This window comes from Cnephaeus nilssonii (assembly GCF_951640355.1).
Source record: "Cnephaeus nilssonii genome assembly, chromosome: 16".
Lineage (NCBI taxonomy): Eukaryota > Metazoa > Chordata > Mammalia > Chiroptera > Vespertilionidae > Cnephaeus > Cnephaeus nilssonii.
Window position 1 is genome coordinate 37753233 of NC_137087.1, and position 13828 is coordinate 37767060.

Here is a 13828-nt window from a genome sequence, read left to right on the forward strand (position 1 = left end):
ATGATCGTCTGTTCTTCAGTCTTGGCTCTATATATCATTGTGCAATTTTTTAAAAATTCATCTTCTAAAGATAGATTTTCCACACCACGGGGGGTATTCTAAAGAACTGAGTTGCACAGATTCAAACAGTAGGTCAGTATGTTCTTTTTCTATAATGACAAATCAAGAAGCATTATGTATGTAGACAGATAGAGTAGATAGATGATAGATAGATAGATGGGTTTTGTAAAGATATGGACCCAGGTCCTAGTGATTATCTGATGTTGAGTAGGATCCAGAGTTTATTTTTTTCATCTTGCTAATCTGCATTTTCTGTCTTTTTCTATAATGACAATGTATTGTTTATGTAAAAAAGAAAAGCTATTTTTAATAATTTCAAAAAGCTATAGTCATTAAACCTGAAGAGTTTTAACAATGTTCTTAACAATGTCAGCATGGCTAAGGTAAGTTTATTTCCTCAAGTGTACTGCTTTCGGACAATGCTCAAGTTGAAATGTGAAAAAGATGATTTCTTTTAACAACAAATAAACCAAAAATTCACTATTTCAGAGCTATCCCTTAAAGTATTGGTTATAAAACACTCCTAAATGGCCTGTCAGAACTAACTTCACTATTGTTCTCTAGATTAGTATCACTTGTAATTTGGTCTCCTTTTCTTCCATGGAAGTAACCACTTCTCTAACCTTCCCAATCCTCCCTCCCCCAAACTCCCATTCTCCACGGGCATAATTAATGAGCGCAGGCTTTCCATCCAGACTTAGGAAGATGAAATGTTTCTCCTGACTCATTCCCAGTTTATGCTTGGATGCCATCACTATTGCACTTCTCGCTGACTCTTGGATAGCTGGAAAGTACACTTTTGTACAGAACTCTCTGTATGTCCTGCTCTCTCTCCCACCTGGGCTGCCGGAAGCATGTTGGTGGTGGTTGGGAATGTGTCTCTCAAGCCCACTCGTTCCCCTGGAACCCTCACTGCAGCTTTCCAGGGCCCTCTCCCCCTCCCCTCAACCCCCACCTCAGAGTGCAAGCGCATGAAGGAAGGATGGGCTGGTGCACTGAGAGCAAGCTATTTAATAAAAAGCAGAAGAAAACATCAACAAATTAACATTTCTGACTTGCCTTATCCTGCCAATATTTAAGCATTTTTTTTCTATTGAATGTGACTGCGTGTACAGACATACACACTTCTATTTAGTCTCACACATGACAAGAGAAAGCATAAGGCATGCAATTCTCATCCAAACATTTTAATCACAAATTTCTAAATCCAGTTGAAAACAATAGAAAAGGAATATTTTTCCCCCCTAGTATTCTATCAACCTAGCTTGGTAGCACAAAATATATTGAATTGTAGTTAAAATAAAAGCTTCCATTTATAAAATAGCATTTGAGTTATTGCTGTACCAAAAGGTCACATACTGACTTGCTAAAAGTATGAAATAAGTGTAGGTTTCTTTGTATAGGATGAGTATTTCAGAGGCTTAATAAGGAAAGAAAATCCTGAAAAATAATTTTTAAAAAATATTTTAAGCCCTAACTGGTTTGGCTCAGTGGATAGAGTGTTGGCCTGCGGACTCAAGGGTCCCGGGTTCGATTCTGGTCAAGGGCATGTACCTTGGCTGCAGGCACATACCCAGTAGGGAGTATGCAGCAGGCAGCTGATTGATGTTTCTCTCTCATCAGTGTTTCTAACTCTCTATCCCTCTCCCTTTATCTCTGTAAAAAATTAATAAAATATATTTTAAAAATATTTTAAGAAGAATGCTTCAAAGTAATGTATTTATACATAATTTCCCTCCAAGCCTAATTAGCAATGAAATACTTTTTGCTGACTATATAGCACGTACTCCATACCTTTTGATAATATTTAAAAAGGTGATGACTGCAACTATATTAAAACTAGGAAGCCTTTTTCTAAATGAAAGTTATAATTTATTATTTATAAGGTAATATTGAATACTAATTATTATATTCATTACATTTTTGTCTCAGATCTGCTTGTTACAAACTCTGGGTTTGAAAAACATGCAACTTCATCTCATGATGCACTGTAACTAGTACTTAGTTATGCTAACAAATGAAATACGTAAAACAATAGATAAACACCATCCTATCCTTCGGTTTTAGAGGTATTTTTGGTTCTTATATTTGCATCTGGGTATACTTGATCTGAAAATTCAGTCATCCTCGAATCAAACAAGAAAGTCACAATCTAAAAATATGAAGACCTGAATGTCCAGGAATTCCCTATTTTCAATAGGGGATACAGCGCTTTCTTACTCTCCTTTCCTCCGGTCAGCAGGTGTCTCCGCCCCAGTTTCGCCCGCCCCCGCTCACCCCCCCCCCCCCCCCGAAAAGGAAAAGGAGGGGGCGATAAGAAAGGAAAGTAAATTGTCTTGGTGGCTTAGGTGGTGGGGGTGACGGGTTGTTTTAATTTCACGATTGAAAGCTTTCCTCTTCAGTTTTAAAGTTCTTACCCATATTAATGATCTGACATTTTAAGGATTACGCAGCAGTTTGGGTCTGTCCATCTGTAACTTATGACAGGAAAGGAACACGGAAGGGATAGAGGGATAGGAGGCAGTAAAAGGATGCAGGGAGAGAGCAAGATGCAGGCGCGTGGGAGCGGGAAGGGAGAGGCGGACTTGGCAGTGAAAGGGGTTAGGGAAGAACAGGAATGGAAAGTGTGGCCTGGCCGTCCGGCCGTCTCACTCCCCCCTTCCCCAGGCGTTTTCTTGGTAGATGGGATCCTCAGGACATCTAGAAAGGATCGGCCACAGGGAGAAGAAAGGCTGTCTGCTGAGGATGTGCAGGCAGGGGACGCAGGCCTCTCTGGGGGCGAGGAGGGGGCGGCAGGGATGGCAGGGATCAGCAGCGGCCCGGGACAACCGGGTGGGCGCAGGGGAGGGAAAGGCCCCAGCCCACATCCTGAGGGTCTGGGCGTCCCCAGCCGGGCGGTCCCCGCCCTACAGGCGCTCTTGGGCGCTCTCCATCCATCGCCATCCGAGTGAGACCCTCCGGTACGGACCCTCCACGCCGTCTCCCCAACACACCGCAAACGTGGCGTCCCGGCGTCGGCGGCACACCTCCACCCTGGGCCCGGGGATAAGAGGGGGTGGGCGGGGATGGCGCGGCCCGCGCCCCAGACCCACGAGTACCGAGCCCAGAGCGGCGGGGGCGGCCGCGGGGGTTCAAGCGGCGGGAGCGGCGGCGGCGGCCCGGGCGCGCGCGGGGGCGGCGGCGGGCGGGGCATCCGGGTGCGCGCGGGGCGGGCGCGCGGCGGGGGCGGCGCGGCGGCTGCAGGGGAAGCGGGACCCAGAGCCCTCTCGCGGTCGCGGCGGCAGCAGCGCCAGCCCAGCCGCAGCCCGGACACCGCCGCCACCTCGCGCTCCCGCCGCCCGAGCCGACATGAGCGAGGCGGATCGGGTGCCCTCGCCCGCCGCGCCGCCGGTGGTGGCGGTGGATGAGAGGAAAGGGAAGGAGAAGGAGCCAGAGCGCGAGAAGCTGCCGCCCATCGTGTCGGCGGGCGCCAGCGCGACTGCGGTAGGTGCCTGGCGGCGGCCCCGGGGCACCCCGACGACGGACACGGGGAGGGAGGACCGGGGCACCCAGGGGCCGTGTCTCCTCAGGGATCCCCCGGAACCCCGGGCAGATGCGCCCAGGCCCCCTTCCTGGGGCCGAGTGAGAGTTGTGCCTTGTGGACCGCCGCGATCTCTTGGCCAGCTGCACCTTCCACCCTCGGGAAGTGGGGTGCCCGGGTCCGCGGGACGTTTTCCGTTATTTTCTGGGTGGGAAGGTGCATTTTCTCTAAGGACCAGCACCTTGGAGTCGGCGTTATCTGTCGGATGAGGATAAGGTGCCAGGCAGGCGGGAGTGGGTTTTCCACTGAGCTGTCTGCCTGCCTACCTTTGAGAAGCGGAGATTTGCCCCTTTTCTTAGCGTTTCTTTCCTTCCTCCTCCCGATTGAACGGGCTCCGCGGCGAGTTTCCACTTAAGTGAGACCTTCGCGTTGCTGTCAGGGTGGTGGGAGGCAGATGCCTCGGTGATGGTTTTCTTTTTCATGTGGTACAGACCTGTGGGGGAAAGTGGGGAGGCCTTTTTAACCTGTTTATTTAAACTTAAGTTGCCTAAACTCGGCAGGGATGATTTCCCAGCTGGATTTTCTTACGGTTTATTTGATGAGCGCTCTCGGGCTTCAAATACATTTTGCCGGATGATGTAATGGCACAGGCCCCCTCCCCTGTTTTTACTGGTGGCTATGACTCGTTACTTGGGAGCACACAAAAATATCTCTGATTTTTAAGATTTTTATTTGAAATCATATTTAAACACTTTGAGAGTTTGCTTTGGTCCATTTAAAGATCATCACTTGTCATGCGGCTGCCAGTGACAAATAGGAAAAGTTTGGAGAGCAGGACACATTTTTTTTATTCCTCCTTCGTTTCTTAAACCCTCCCTCTTACATGACTAAAAACTTAACTAAAATAACTCATTCTTCTTTACAGTACTGGGAATGATGTTTTGATTTGGCAGGTTTTACAAAAATATCTAAGGGTCATGATAACTGGAAATTGTTAGAATGAGCTCTTTACATGAAAGCAGTGCAGCCAAGTGGACAGTAATGACACATTTTAAAATGTAGGTCCAGTTGATTGGTAAATTGGAGTTGGTTAGGAATTACTTGGGGAAATGCTTTGAAGGAATATGTCACCCATCTGCTGGCAAAACCAGTTCCTTCTGTTGGTACTCGGGATTCCAAAGCGGATCTAGGGAGTTATTAACTTGCAAATAGCTTGTGTTTCCACAGTAGCTGTTCTAAATCCATTAAAACAATGCATGCATGTGCTTTCAGAAACAGGTATCTGAATAGATGTAGGTCCTCAAGTGATCACCCTCCAAAAATATTCATATATCTCAGTATAACTGAAAACTTGAAGGTTTGGAATAAAAACTTGGAGAAATTGATTCAGTGTGGACACAGGTCTACAGACTGTTACCTGAAACCCTTGGGCTTTGGGATTCAGAGTTTTTCAGATTCTAGAAAGGTAATGCAGTACATATATATAATATCCAATATTCATCATAATCAAGCATATTAAGAGCTCTTCAGTGAAATATATGTGTTCATGCTAAATGAAGTGAAGTCAGAGTGTAAGTAGCTTAATATCCGTTCAGATCAGGTTGGATTGTCAAAGAGCTCAACTAAGGTCTGTTTTGTCACCAAATGAGTTACAAAAACCTTTTAGTTTCAAGAGCTTATAGGATTTTGGAAGTGTTAACAATGGATTATGGGCTTGTACTACTAGTGAAACAAAAGAAGAGTTCAAGTTTTATAAAATTTTGACTTAAGCTCTGAAAAAACATAGACTAAATTAGGAGAGAATAAGGATAAGTAGAAAAACTAGAGATTCTGAAGGCAATTTCTGGTACCTTACAAGGTCTTTCAGGGATGGTAGCATTTTTTCCTTTCCTTTTTTTTTTTTTTGAATGGCATTTAGAATTTATGGGTCTTTGAATTGACAGGTTTGCCATTAGCACTGATGTTTTGAATCATCACAGGAGGGAAAATGACTTTTTCTCAGGTTTTGCAGCAAGAGTTATAAGAGCAAGGGGAAGATAAGGAACTTGATGATGATGATGAGGAGGAGGAGGAGGAGGAGGAGAAGGAAGAGGAAGAGATGTGTGTATGTGTATATGTCAAAGAGAGATTTCTAGAGCTGGAATTCTGAGTTACAGCAGTGAAAAGCCAAAGTCAAGAAAATATGTGCTTGGTCCTCTAGGGCAAGGGAGACAGGATAGCTGGGATGGTGACCGAGTTCACCAGTAGGTGAGGAAGGCCTTGGTGTGGGGCAAGGAAAGGCAACTAGTGTCTGGTTTGGTTTTCAGCCTTCACATGGATTAAACAGAGCTTCTAGGAGTTTGCTTAGGAACCTGATTGCCATTGATAACTTTTTTCTTTGAGTCATTTTATTTTTAAATATATACTTATTTAAACTTTTAGAAATATATATATATTTTTATTGATTTCAGAGAGGAAGGGAGAGGTAGAGAGGGTTAGAAACATCAATGATGAGAGAGAATCATTGATCAGCTGCCTCCTGTATGCCCCTACTCAGGATCAAGTCTACAACCCAGGCATGTGCCCTTGACCCGAATCAAACCCGGGACCCTTCAGTCCACAGGCTGACACTTTATCCACTGAGCCAAACCAGCTAGGGCTAAAAATATATTTTTATTGATTTCAAAGAGATAGAAACATCAATGATGAGAGAGAATAACTGATCTGCTGCCTCCTGCACACCACCTACTGGGGAGCAAGCCCACAACCTGACCAGGAATTGAACCATGACCTCCTGGTTTGTAGGTCAACACTCAACCACTGAGCCACACCAGCCGGGTTCTTTGAGCCATTTTAGTGATTCTTCCTTTTTACTCCAGGTTAACAGCTCTATGTAGATTGTGTTTATGTCTCAAATAATGTAGCCCTGCAGTACTAGCTTTTTTCGAAAAATTATGTCATGTTTTAATGAAAGTTTGGAAATAATTTAGAGTGGTAGTGCCCTAAAATAATTAGAAGGCCAGGTTGTGATGACCCTAATTAAGCCTGAAGAGTTAGGACTATATCCTGGAAATTTAAAGACAGGTGCAGGGGTGGGATTGATGGTGTTGGAAAGAGGAGACATAAAGTGATTGATCCTAAGATCACCAAAGTGTGAAGGAAGTCCATTCTAGCCAGGAAGTACCTAACACAATGGTCTTAAAACGGATGGACCACAGAGTTACCTTGGTAGTATGTTAAAGTCCTAATTTACAGATCTCATGCTAGAGTACCTTGTTTTCAACCTTTGATGCACAGTAAAATAACCTAGGGGAAATTTTAAAGCCGTATTTGTCCAGGTCCAAATGTAGGCCAATTATATCACTTTCTGGGCATGGGACTCAGGCATTTTAAAAAATTTTTCCAGGTGTTGCTAAGATGGAAAATTGATGCTTCATGTACTGAATTAGAAGCTCTATGAAATCTGTATTTTAACCAGACTTCCCCAAGTCTACATGGTTTGGGGAGCAGCATTTGAAGTGGCCTAGTGAAAGGTATGGAGGCACAGCAGAAATCAGGTGTGGTGGGGGAATGGTGAGAGCCAGCAGTTAAATCAGTTTGAGTTAGAGATGCCCAAGAGGCTCAAAATAGAGCCCTCACAGGACTGTCAGTGTTAGGGTTGGCCTTGCAGCTGTGGAGAGATGATGCCAGTCCACTGACTGGAGAATATGGGATTTGAAGTAGTGCATGGGAGTGAAGGTCTGATGATGTAAATATTGAATCTACTGAGGTTGACAGCTTCGAGTGGAGCTGAATACTATAAACTAGTTGCTGATGTAACACAGAAGTTAAAAATATTGGTGGATGGGAAAGGAGAAAATGGTCAAAGGAGGAACAGAAATAATAGTGACAAGTGAGGATGAGTTTGTCTACTTCAACATTTACATCAGGTAAACAGGGAAGGGAGGTTTTCCACAGGATAGGGTAGCAAAGAATGAAGTCGGGTTCAAGAAAGAGCTCAATTTTACTTAGGTCAGGGAGGTCAAGGGCAATGGAGGAAACCAGTTTGGGATTTGAAAGCGAAGTTGCCCACAGTGAAGACCAGGAGATGTGTCAAGTATGTGGACAGTGAGGGGAAGAGTTTGAGGGAAAGAATAAGGGTGTGGAGAGGTATTGATGGGAAGTCAGTAATAAGAATGAGAAGTCTGTATATGTTGTGTTGGATGTACATAAATGGGCTGTGGAGCCACTGTGCCAAAATGTAACTACCAGTTACCATCTATTGTTCAGCTTCTGGGTAGATGTTACAGAAAACACAAAGAGAGGGGACTTTTTGTTTTCATTTTGTTCTGTTTTTCAAAAAAAAGTTCCAACTTCAGGGTAGGCAGGGCCAACACATGACATCACAAAGCAGTGTGTGAAAGCCATAGAAACAATTTGAGCCATAGAAACAGTTTGCACTAGAGGAAATCAGAGAGAGATCACTGTGCACAGCTGTGCAGAAAGGCCTGCTGTAAAGGTAGTTATTTAAGCTGCTGGCCATCGAAGGGTGACAGGACTCGGATGGGCAAAAGAAAGTGGGGAAAAGCAATCCAGTGGGGAAAGCAACATGAACAAGGCTTAAAGGGGAGAACTGGGGAGTAATAAAGCAAGCCCAATGGAAGCATGCTGGGACTGTGTGGGAGGTGGGTAGGACTGCATGGGGGCTGGAGCCAGATCACCAGGCAGAGAAATTTGGACATTTTTTTCCTGTGGTTAGTGGGAAGCCACTGGAGTTTCTTAAATAAAGGAACAACATAATGAAACCAGTGGTAATGGTTGGAGGTACTTAGACTGGAGGGGGGAGGAGGAAGAGTGTGAAGAAAGGAGCTTTATAGTTAATTCCTGAGTTGATGGGTACATCCACTAGGGTGGTAGTGATGTGATCAAGTGTGAGGGATGGAAGAATCTTTATGATGTGGAACCTAGCTAGATAACAGGAATGAAAGAGAAGGAAGCTTAATGAAAAGATGCTAGAGTTTCCAGACGAGTTGTTAGAGAAAAATGTTTACATAAAAAGGCAATCCAGCCAACATCACTACAAATAAACATATGTACTGTACTTTCCGGTGTATAAGATTTTCCTGGGTTAAAAAGTCGTTTTATACACTGGAAAATATGGTATATTGGACTATATTGATGGGATTAGATATAATGGATTAGATATATTGGACTACCATATTTTCCGGCATATAAGATGACTTTTTAACCCAGGAAAATCTTATACGCCCAGTCGTCTTATATGCCGGAAAATATGGTATGTGTGAACTTACATGAACCATGCCCATCTAGGTGTCTGAAACAATCTCATATATCAAAAATCTTGTGCCTTTTGTCCATTATGTTCTAAACAATAGGTGAGATGACAAAGACTGAAAGTTATAGGGGCGAAGGTGTTTTAAACAATTTAGTAAGCCACGGATATTGTAAAAATGTATCATATATGATATAAGAATATATCATATGTGATATATTATAAAAATATCATATAAAATGTATATTATATATTATATATTATATATTTATTATATACTAGAGGCCCGATGCACTAAGATTCATCCAAGAATGGGCCTTCCTTCCCCTGGCTGCTGGTACCACCTTAGCTCTGGCCGGAGCCACCTTTCTGCTTTCCCACGCTGCCCCAGAGGCCCCAAGCAGCTGGAATGGTGTGGAACGCCTCCGGCTGCTCGGCGCTTGCATATGCAAATTAACCCACCATCTTTGTTGGGTTGATTTGCATACTCACTCCTGATTGGCTGGTGGGCGTCGTGAAGGTACGGTCAATTAGCATGTTCTCTTTTATTAGTGTAGATTATAAAAATATATCATTCCTTGCTATCCTATCCTGTGGAAAACCTCCCTTCCATGTTTACCCAACATCATATATATTTCTCTGCTTTTTCTCCCCTTTTTTTCCTAGTATTATAGTTTAGTCTTTGGGTGAAGGATCCTTTCTTGCATTGCAGAAATGTTAGACTCCTAAGCCTTATACGAATAACTAGTTGTTCCTAAGTTAATATTTGTAACTTGGTGACATTTTGTAAGCAGTCAGTAAACATTTGGGGAGGGGGGGTGAGTGCCTCTTAAAAATAATCACTGAAATTTTACTAATTCAGTTGAATTGCAGTCCATCTGAAGTTTGAGCCTAGTCACTAAAAAAAGCTATATTTCAAATTAACTTGGTTTTGATCCAGATTTTTCTATTAAAGAACAAGAAATTGGTTGAGGAATGGTGACTACATCAAAACGTATGTTTTAAAAGTATTTTACCGTATATGGTAATCTATTGATGCAGTTCTTCTTTTCCCATGTTATAAATTAAGTGAATGAATAAAACCTCCCATGCCACTTTGCCTTCCTGATAAGTCCTGAAATTTCTGGGTTTCAGGACCAACATGTCTTTTATATTAAGTCAGGTTAATTTTCAGTTATCTATAAGATTGATTGTATTGTGATGTTTTTGGTGTCAGAATTTTGTTTCAAAATCCACATCCTTATCTCAGCTTAGTCTCCTGTGAAAGATGTGGTTTCTATCACCTAAAGAAAGCAACTCCTCTTGGGCTGGCGTTATTTAGATTGGGAGGGAAGTTCTCACCTTGAAAGTAGCTAACTTTTCACATCTTACTAGAAGGATGTAGAATAAAGCCCCAGCATCCTAATAGGGAACTGTGAAAACACATACAAGAAAGAAAAACAAAACAACTTGACCCAGCAACAGGGCCTAAAAATAGTCTCCTTTATAGACTCTAAATACAGTGGAGGCTTCTCATCTGATGTGGCCCCAACTGGTAGCTTAAGTTAGTTTGTTTAAAAAGTTGGTAAAGCAGAGTTTCTTATGTGCTTTTTATTTTAACCTAAAACATAAAAATATTTTTTCACCAATCTTTTAACACAATAACCTTTGGGTATCTCAGGAAGCCAGTCATTCTTTTTTAAAAAATAGATTTGAGAGAGACGGGGGAAGAGAGAGAGAGAGAGAGAGAGAGAGAGAGAGAGAGAGAAATTTGTTGTTCCACTTATTTATGCATTCATTTGTTGATTCTTGTATGTGCCTGACCGGGAATTGAATCCTCAACCTTGGTATATCGAGATGATGCTCTTAACCAACTGAGCTATTGGACCAGGGCCTACTCTTTTATAAAGTAGTTTTTCCGTGCATCCCAGATAGTCCCTGGACTCACTGGGATGGAAGCAAGTAATTTATTGCTAAAATATTCATCTTTGGATTTGAAAACTAAATTTCACTGAGGTGTGGCTAAATGTGTTCAGATTGCCATTGTCTCTATGTACATATCAGAAATTACCAAAGCAGGAAACTCAGTTCTTTTTCATTCACACATCTTTTATTCTTTGTCTATAAAGTATTTTATACCATATTTAAATTTACCTTTCCAATGAATCCCTTCTTCCAAAATAATGCAGGAAATTGTGAATCAGAATATTAATTCTGTTCTTTTTTCCTAAGGGTATATGTTGGGTTGGCTCTAGTTTAGGAAAATCTATCTAGATCAGCTCTGTCCAGTTAGAATAATGTGAACCACAAGTGTATTTTAGAATTTTCTAATAGCCAGCCCTGGCCGATGTGGCTCAGTGTTTGGAGCATGGTCCCATGCACCAAAGGGTCATGGGTTTGATTCCTGTTCAGGGCACGTACCTAGGTTTTGGGGTTTGATCTCGGGAGGGGCACATATGGGAGTCAACTAATCAATGCTTTTCTCATCAATGTTTCTCTCTCTCCCCCATCCTCTCTAAAAATCAATTTAAGAAAAACAAAACAAAAAAATTTAATAAAAAAATTTTCTAATAACACATTAAAAGGAATAACAATAAAGAGGTAAAATGATTTTAATAATGTATTTTTTAATCTAACATAGCCAGAAATTTACCCTTTCAACACTTAATCATTATAGATGCATAGTGAGGTATTTACCTCTTTTTTTTTAAAAATATATTTTATTGATTTTTTACAGAGAGGAAGAGAGAGGGATAGAGAGTTAGAAACATCGATGAGAGAGAAACATCGATCAGCTGCCTCTTGCACACCCCACTACTGGGGATGTGCCCGCAACCAAGGTACATGCCCTTGACCGGAATCGAACCTGGGACCCTTCAGTCCGCAGGCTGACGCTCTATCCACTGAGCCAAACCGGTTTCGGCTATTTACCTCTTTTTATACTAAGTCCTTGAACACTGTGTATTTTACACTTACTAGTTATCTCACTTTGCACTAGCACATTTGAAGTGCTCAATAGTCACATGTGGCAAATGGCTACATTACACAGTGCATATTTAAATCATATCTTCTCCGGGTGAGGCTGGGTCCCGGGTCCGGGTGAGGCCGTGGGCCCCTGGACCCGGGTGAAGCCACACGACCCTGGGTCTGGGAGAGGCCACGCGCCCCTGGGTCCTGGTGAAGCTGGATCCCGGGTCCAGTTGAGGCCATGTGCCCCTCGATCCGGGTGACGCTGGGTCCCGGGTCCGGGGGAAGCCGCGCACACCTGGGTCCAGGTGAGGCCACGCACCCCCTGGGTCCGGGTGAGGCCACGTGCCCCTGGGTCCGGATGAAGTCGTGCCCCTGGGTCCGGCCGAGACCCAACCAGAGGGAATCGAACCTGAATTATCACCATTTGTCCACCATCCAGAGCAGAGGGGTCAATGCTGACATGTACACATAAGGAACTGGTGGACATTGATATTGGGTCTCAAAAGAACTGTTGGTCCAGAAAGAAACTCACTACAGACTGATTCATTTGCCTGTCAGCATAACTATTATTGCTCATCTCACATTCAGTTCATCTTACCTTATAATAGAGAAACATGCAAATTGACCGCACCTCCGCTATGCCCAAGATTGGGCCGGCAGGAGTCTGGGGGCCGGACTCCGGGTGGCATATCCGCCGTTGAGAAGTTCAAGATGGCGGTGCCAAGTGGCCGGGCCCATGCCGCCGCTCCTGGGGGTGCCTGGGGCGATGGGCACCCCAGGGGACGTGGCCGGGCCCATGCCGCCGCTCCCCGGGGTGCCTGGGGCCATCAGCACCCCGGGGGGCGTGGCTGGACCCATGCCGCCGCTCCCGGGGGTGCCTGAAGCGATCGGCACCCCGGGGGGGGGCGTGGCCGGGCCCATGCTGCCACTCCCTGGGGTGCCTGGGGCGATCGGCACCCCGGGGGCGTGGCCGGGCCCATCGGCACCCCGGGGGGCGTGGCCGGACCCATGCCACAGCTCCCAGGGGTGCCTGAAGCGATCGGCACCCCGGGGGGCGTGGCCGGCCCATCAGCACCCCGGGGGGGCGTGGCCGGGCCCATGCCGCCGCTCCCGGGGGTGCCTGGGGCGATCGGCACCCCGGGGGACGTGGCCGGGCCCCTCCCGCCCCTTCCACCCCTCCCGGGGGTCCCGGGGGGCGATCGGCCACCAGGGGGGCGTGTCCGGCCCCTCTCGCCCCTCCCGCCCCTCCCGGGGGTCCCGGGGTCGATCGGCCACCTGGGGGGCGTGGCCCGGACCCTCCCGCCGTTCCCGGGGGTCCCAAGGGCCGAGGCTTTCCCGGCCTTGGGCCCCAGCGGGGAGCCTGCACCGATCGCAGGAAACCACTGGGGGTCGGCTCCTGTGATAGGTAGCAGGGACGCTGGGTGCGGTGAGCCCAAGGCCAGGAAAGCCTGGGGCAGAGGCTTTCCCGGCCTTGGGCACCAGTGGGCAGCCTGCACGGATCGCAGGAAACCACTGGGTTTCGGCTCCTGTAATCCTTAGCAAGGATGTTGGGTGCTGCGGAGCCCAAGGCCACCGCACGGGGCCAAGCCCCGACCCTGAAAAAGGCAGAAGGCGGTGGCCACAGCCAAGGCCTGGGTCCCTGGTACTGGCAGAAAACTGGTGCAGGCAGCCAGGTGAATGAAGGTCTATTGCACGAATCTTCGTGCAAACGGGCTACTAGTATAAGTATATCTCTAGTGACACATGATCTCGCTCATCTAGGGGAAATGATGAACAACATAGACTGATGAACAAGAACAGAACCAGAAACAAGGAGGCATCGATCGGACTATCGGGCCTCAGAGGGAGGATAAGGGAGGGTGGGGGGAGGGGGGAGAGATCAACCAAAGGACTTGTGTGCATGCATATGAGCCTAACCAATGGTTAAGTTCAACAGGGGGTTGGGGCATCCGTGGGGAGGGGTGTGGGATGGGAATGGGGGGATGAGGACAAATATGTGACACCTTAATCAATAAAGAAATTATAAAAAAATCATATCTTCTTCCCAA

At 45.6% G+C, this 13828-nt stretch overlaps 1 protein-coding gene across 3 annotated transcripts in view; it reads left to right on the top strand.

Annotated features, from left to right (window-relative positions):
* Window positions 1-3371: 3371 nt before the first annotated feature.
* Window positions 3372-13828, top strand: part of HECTD2 (HECT domain E3 ubiquitin protein ligase 2) — a 63727-nt gene continuing 53270 nt past the window's right edge. For all 3 annotated transcript variants that reach the window (XR_013814700.1, XM_079792984.1, XM_079792983.1), the window contains exon 1: window positions 3372-3543. Coding sequence is in view for 2 of the 3 variants with exons in the window: in XM_079792984.1 (XP_079649110.1) it covers window positions 3409-3543 (135 nt within the window). In the remaining variant the exon portion in view is untranslated. The remainder of the gene's footprint in view (window positions 3544-13828) is intronic.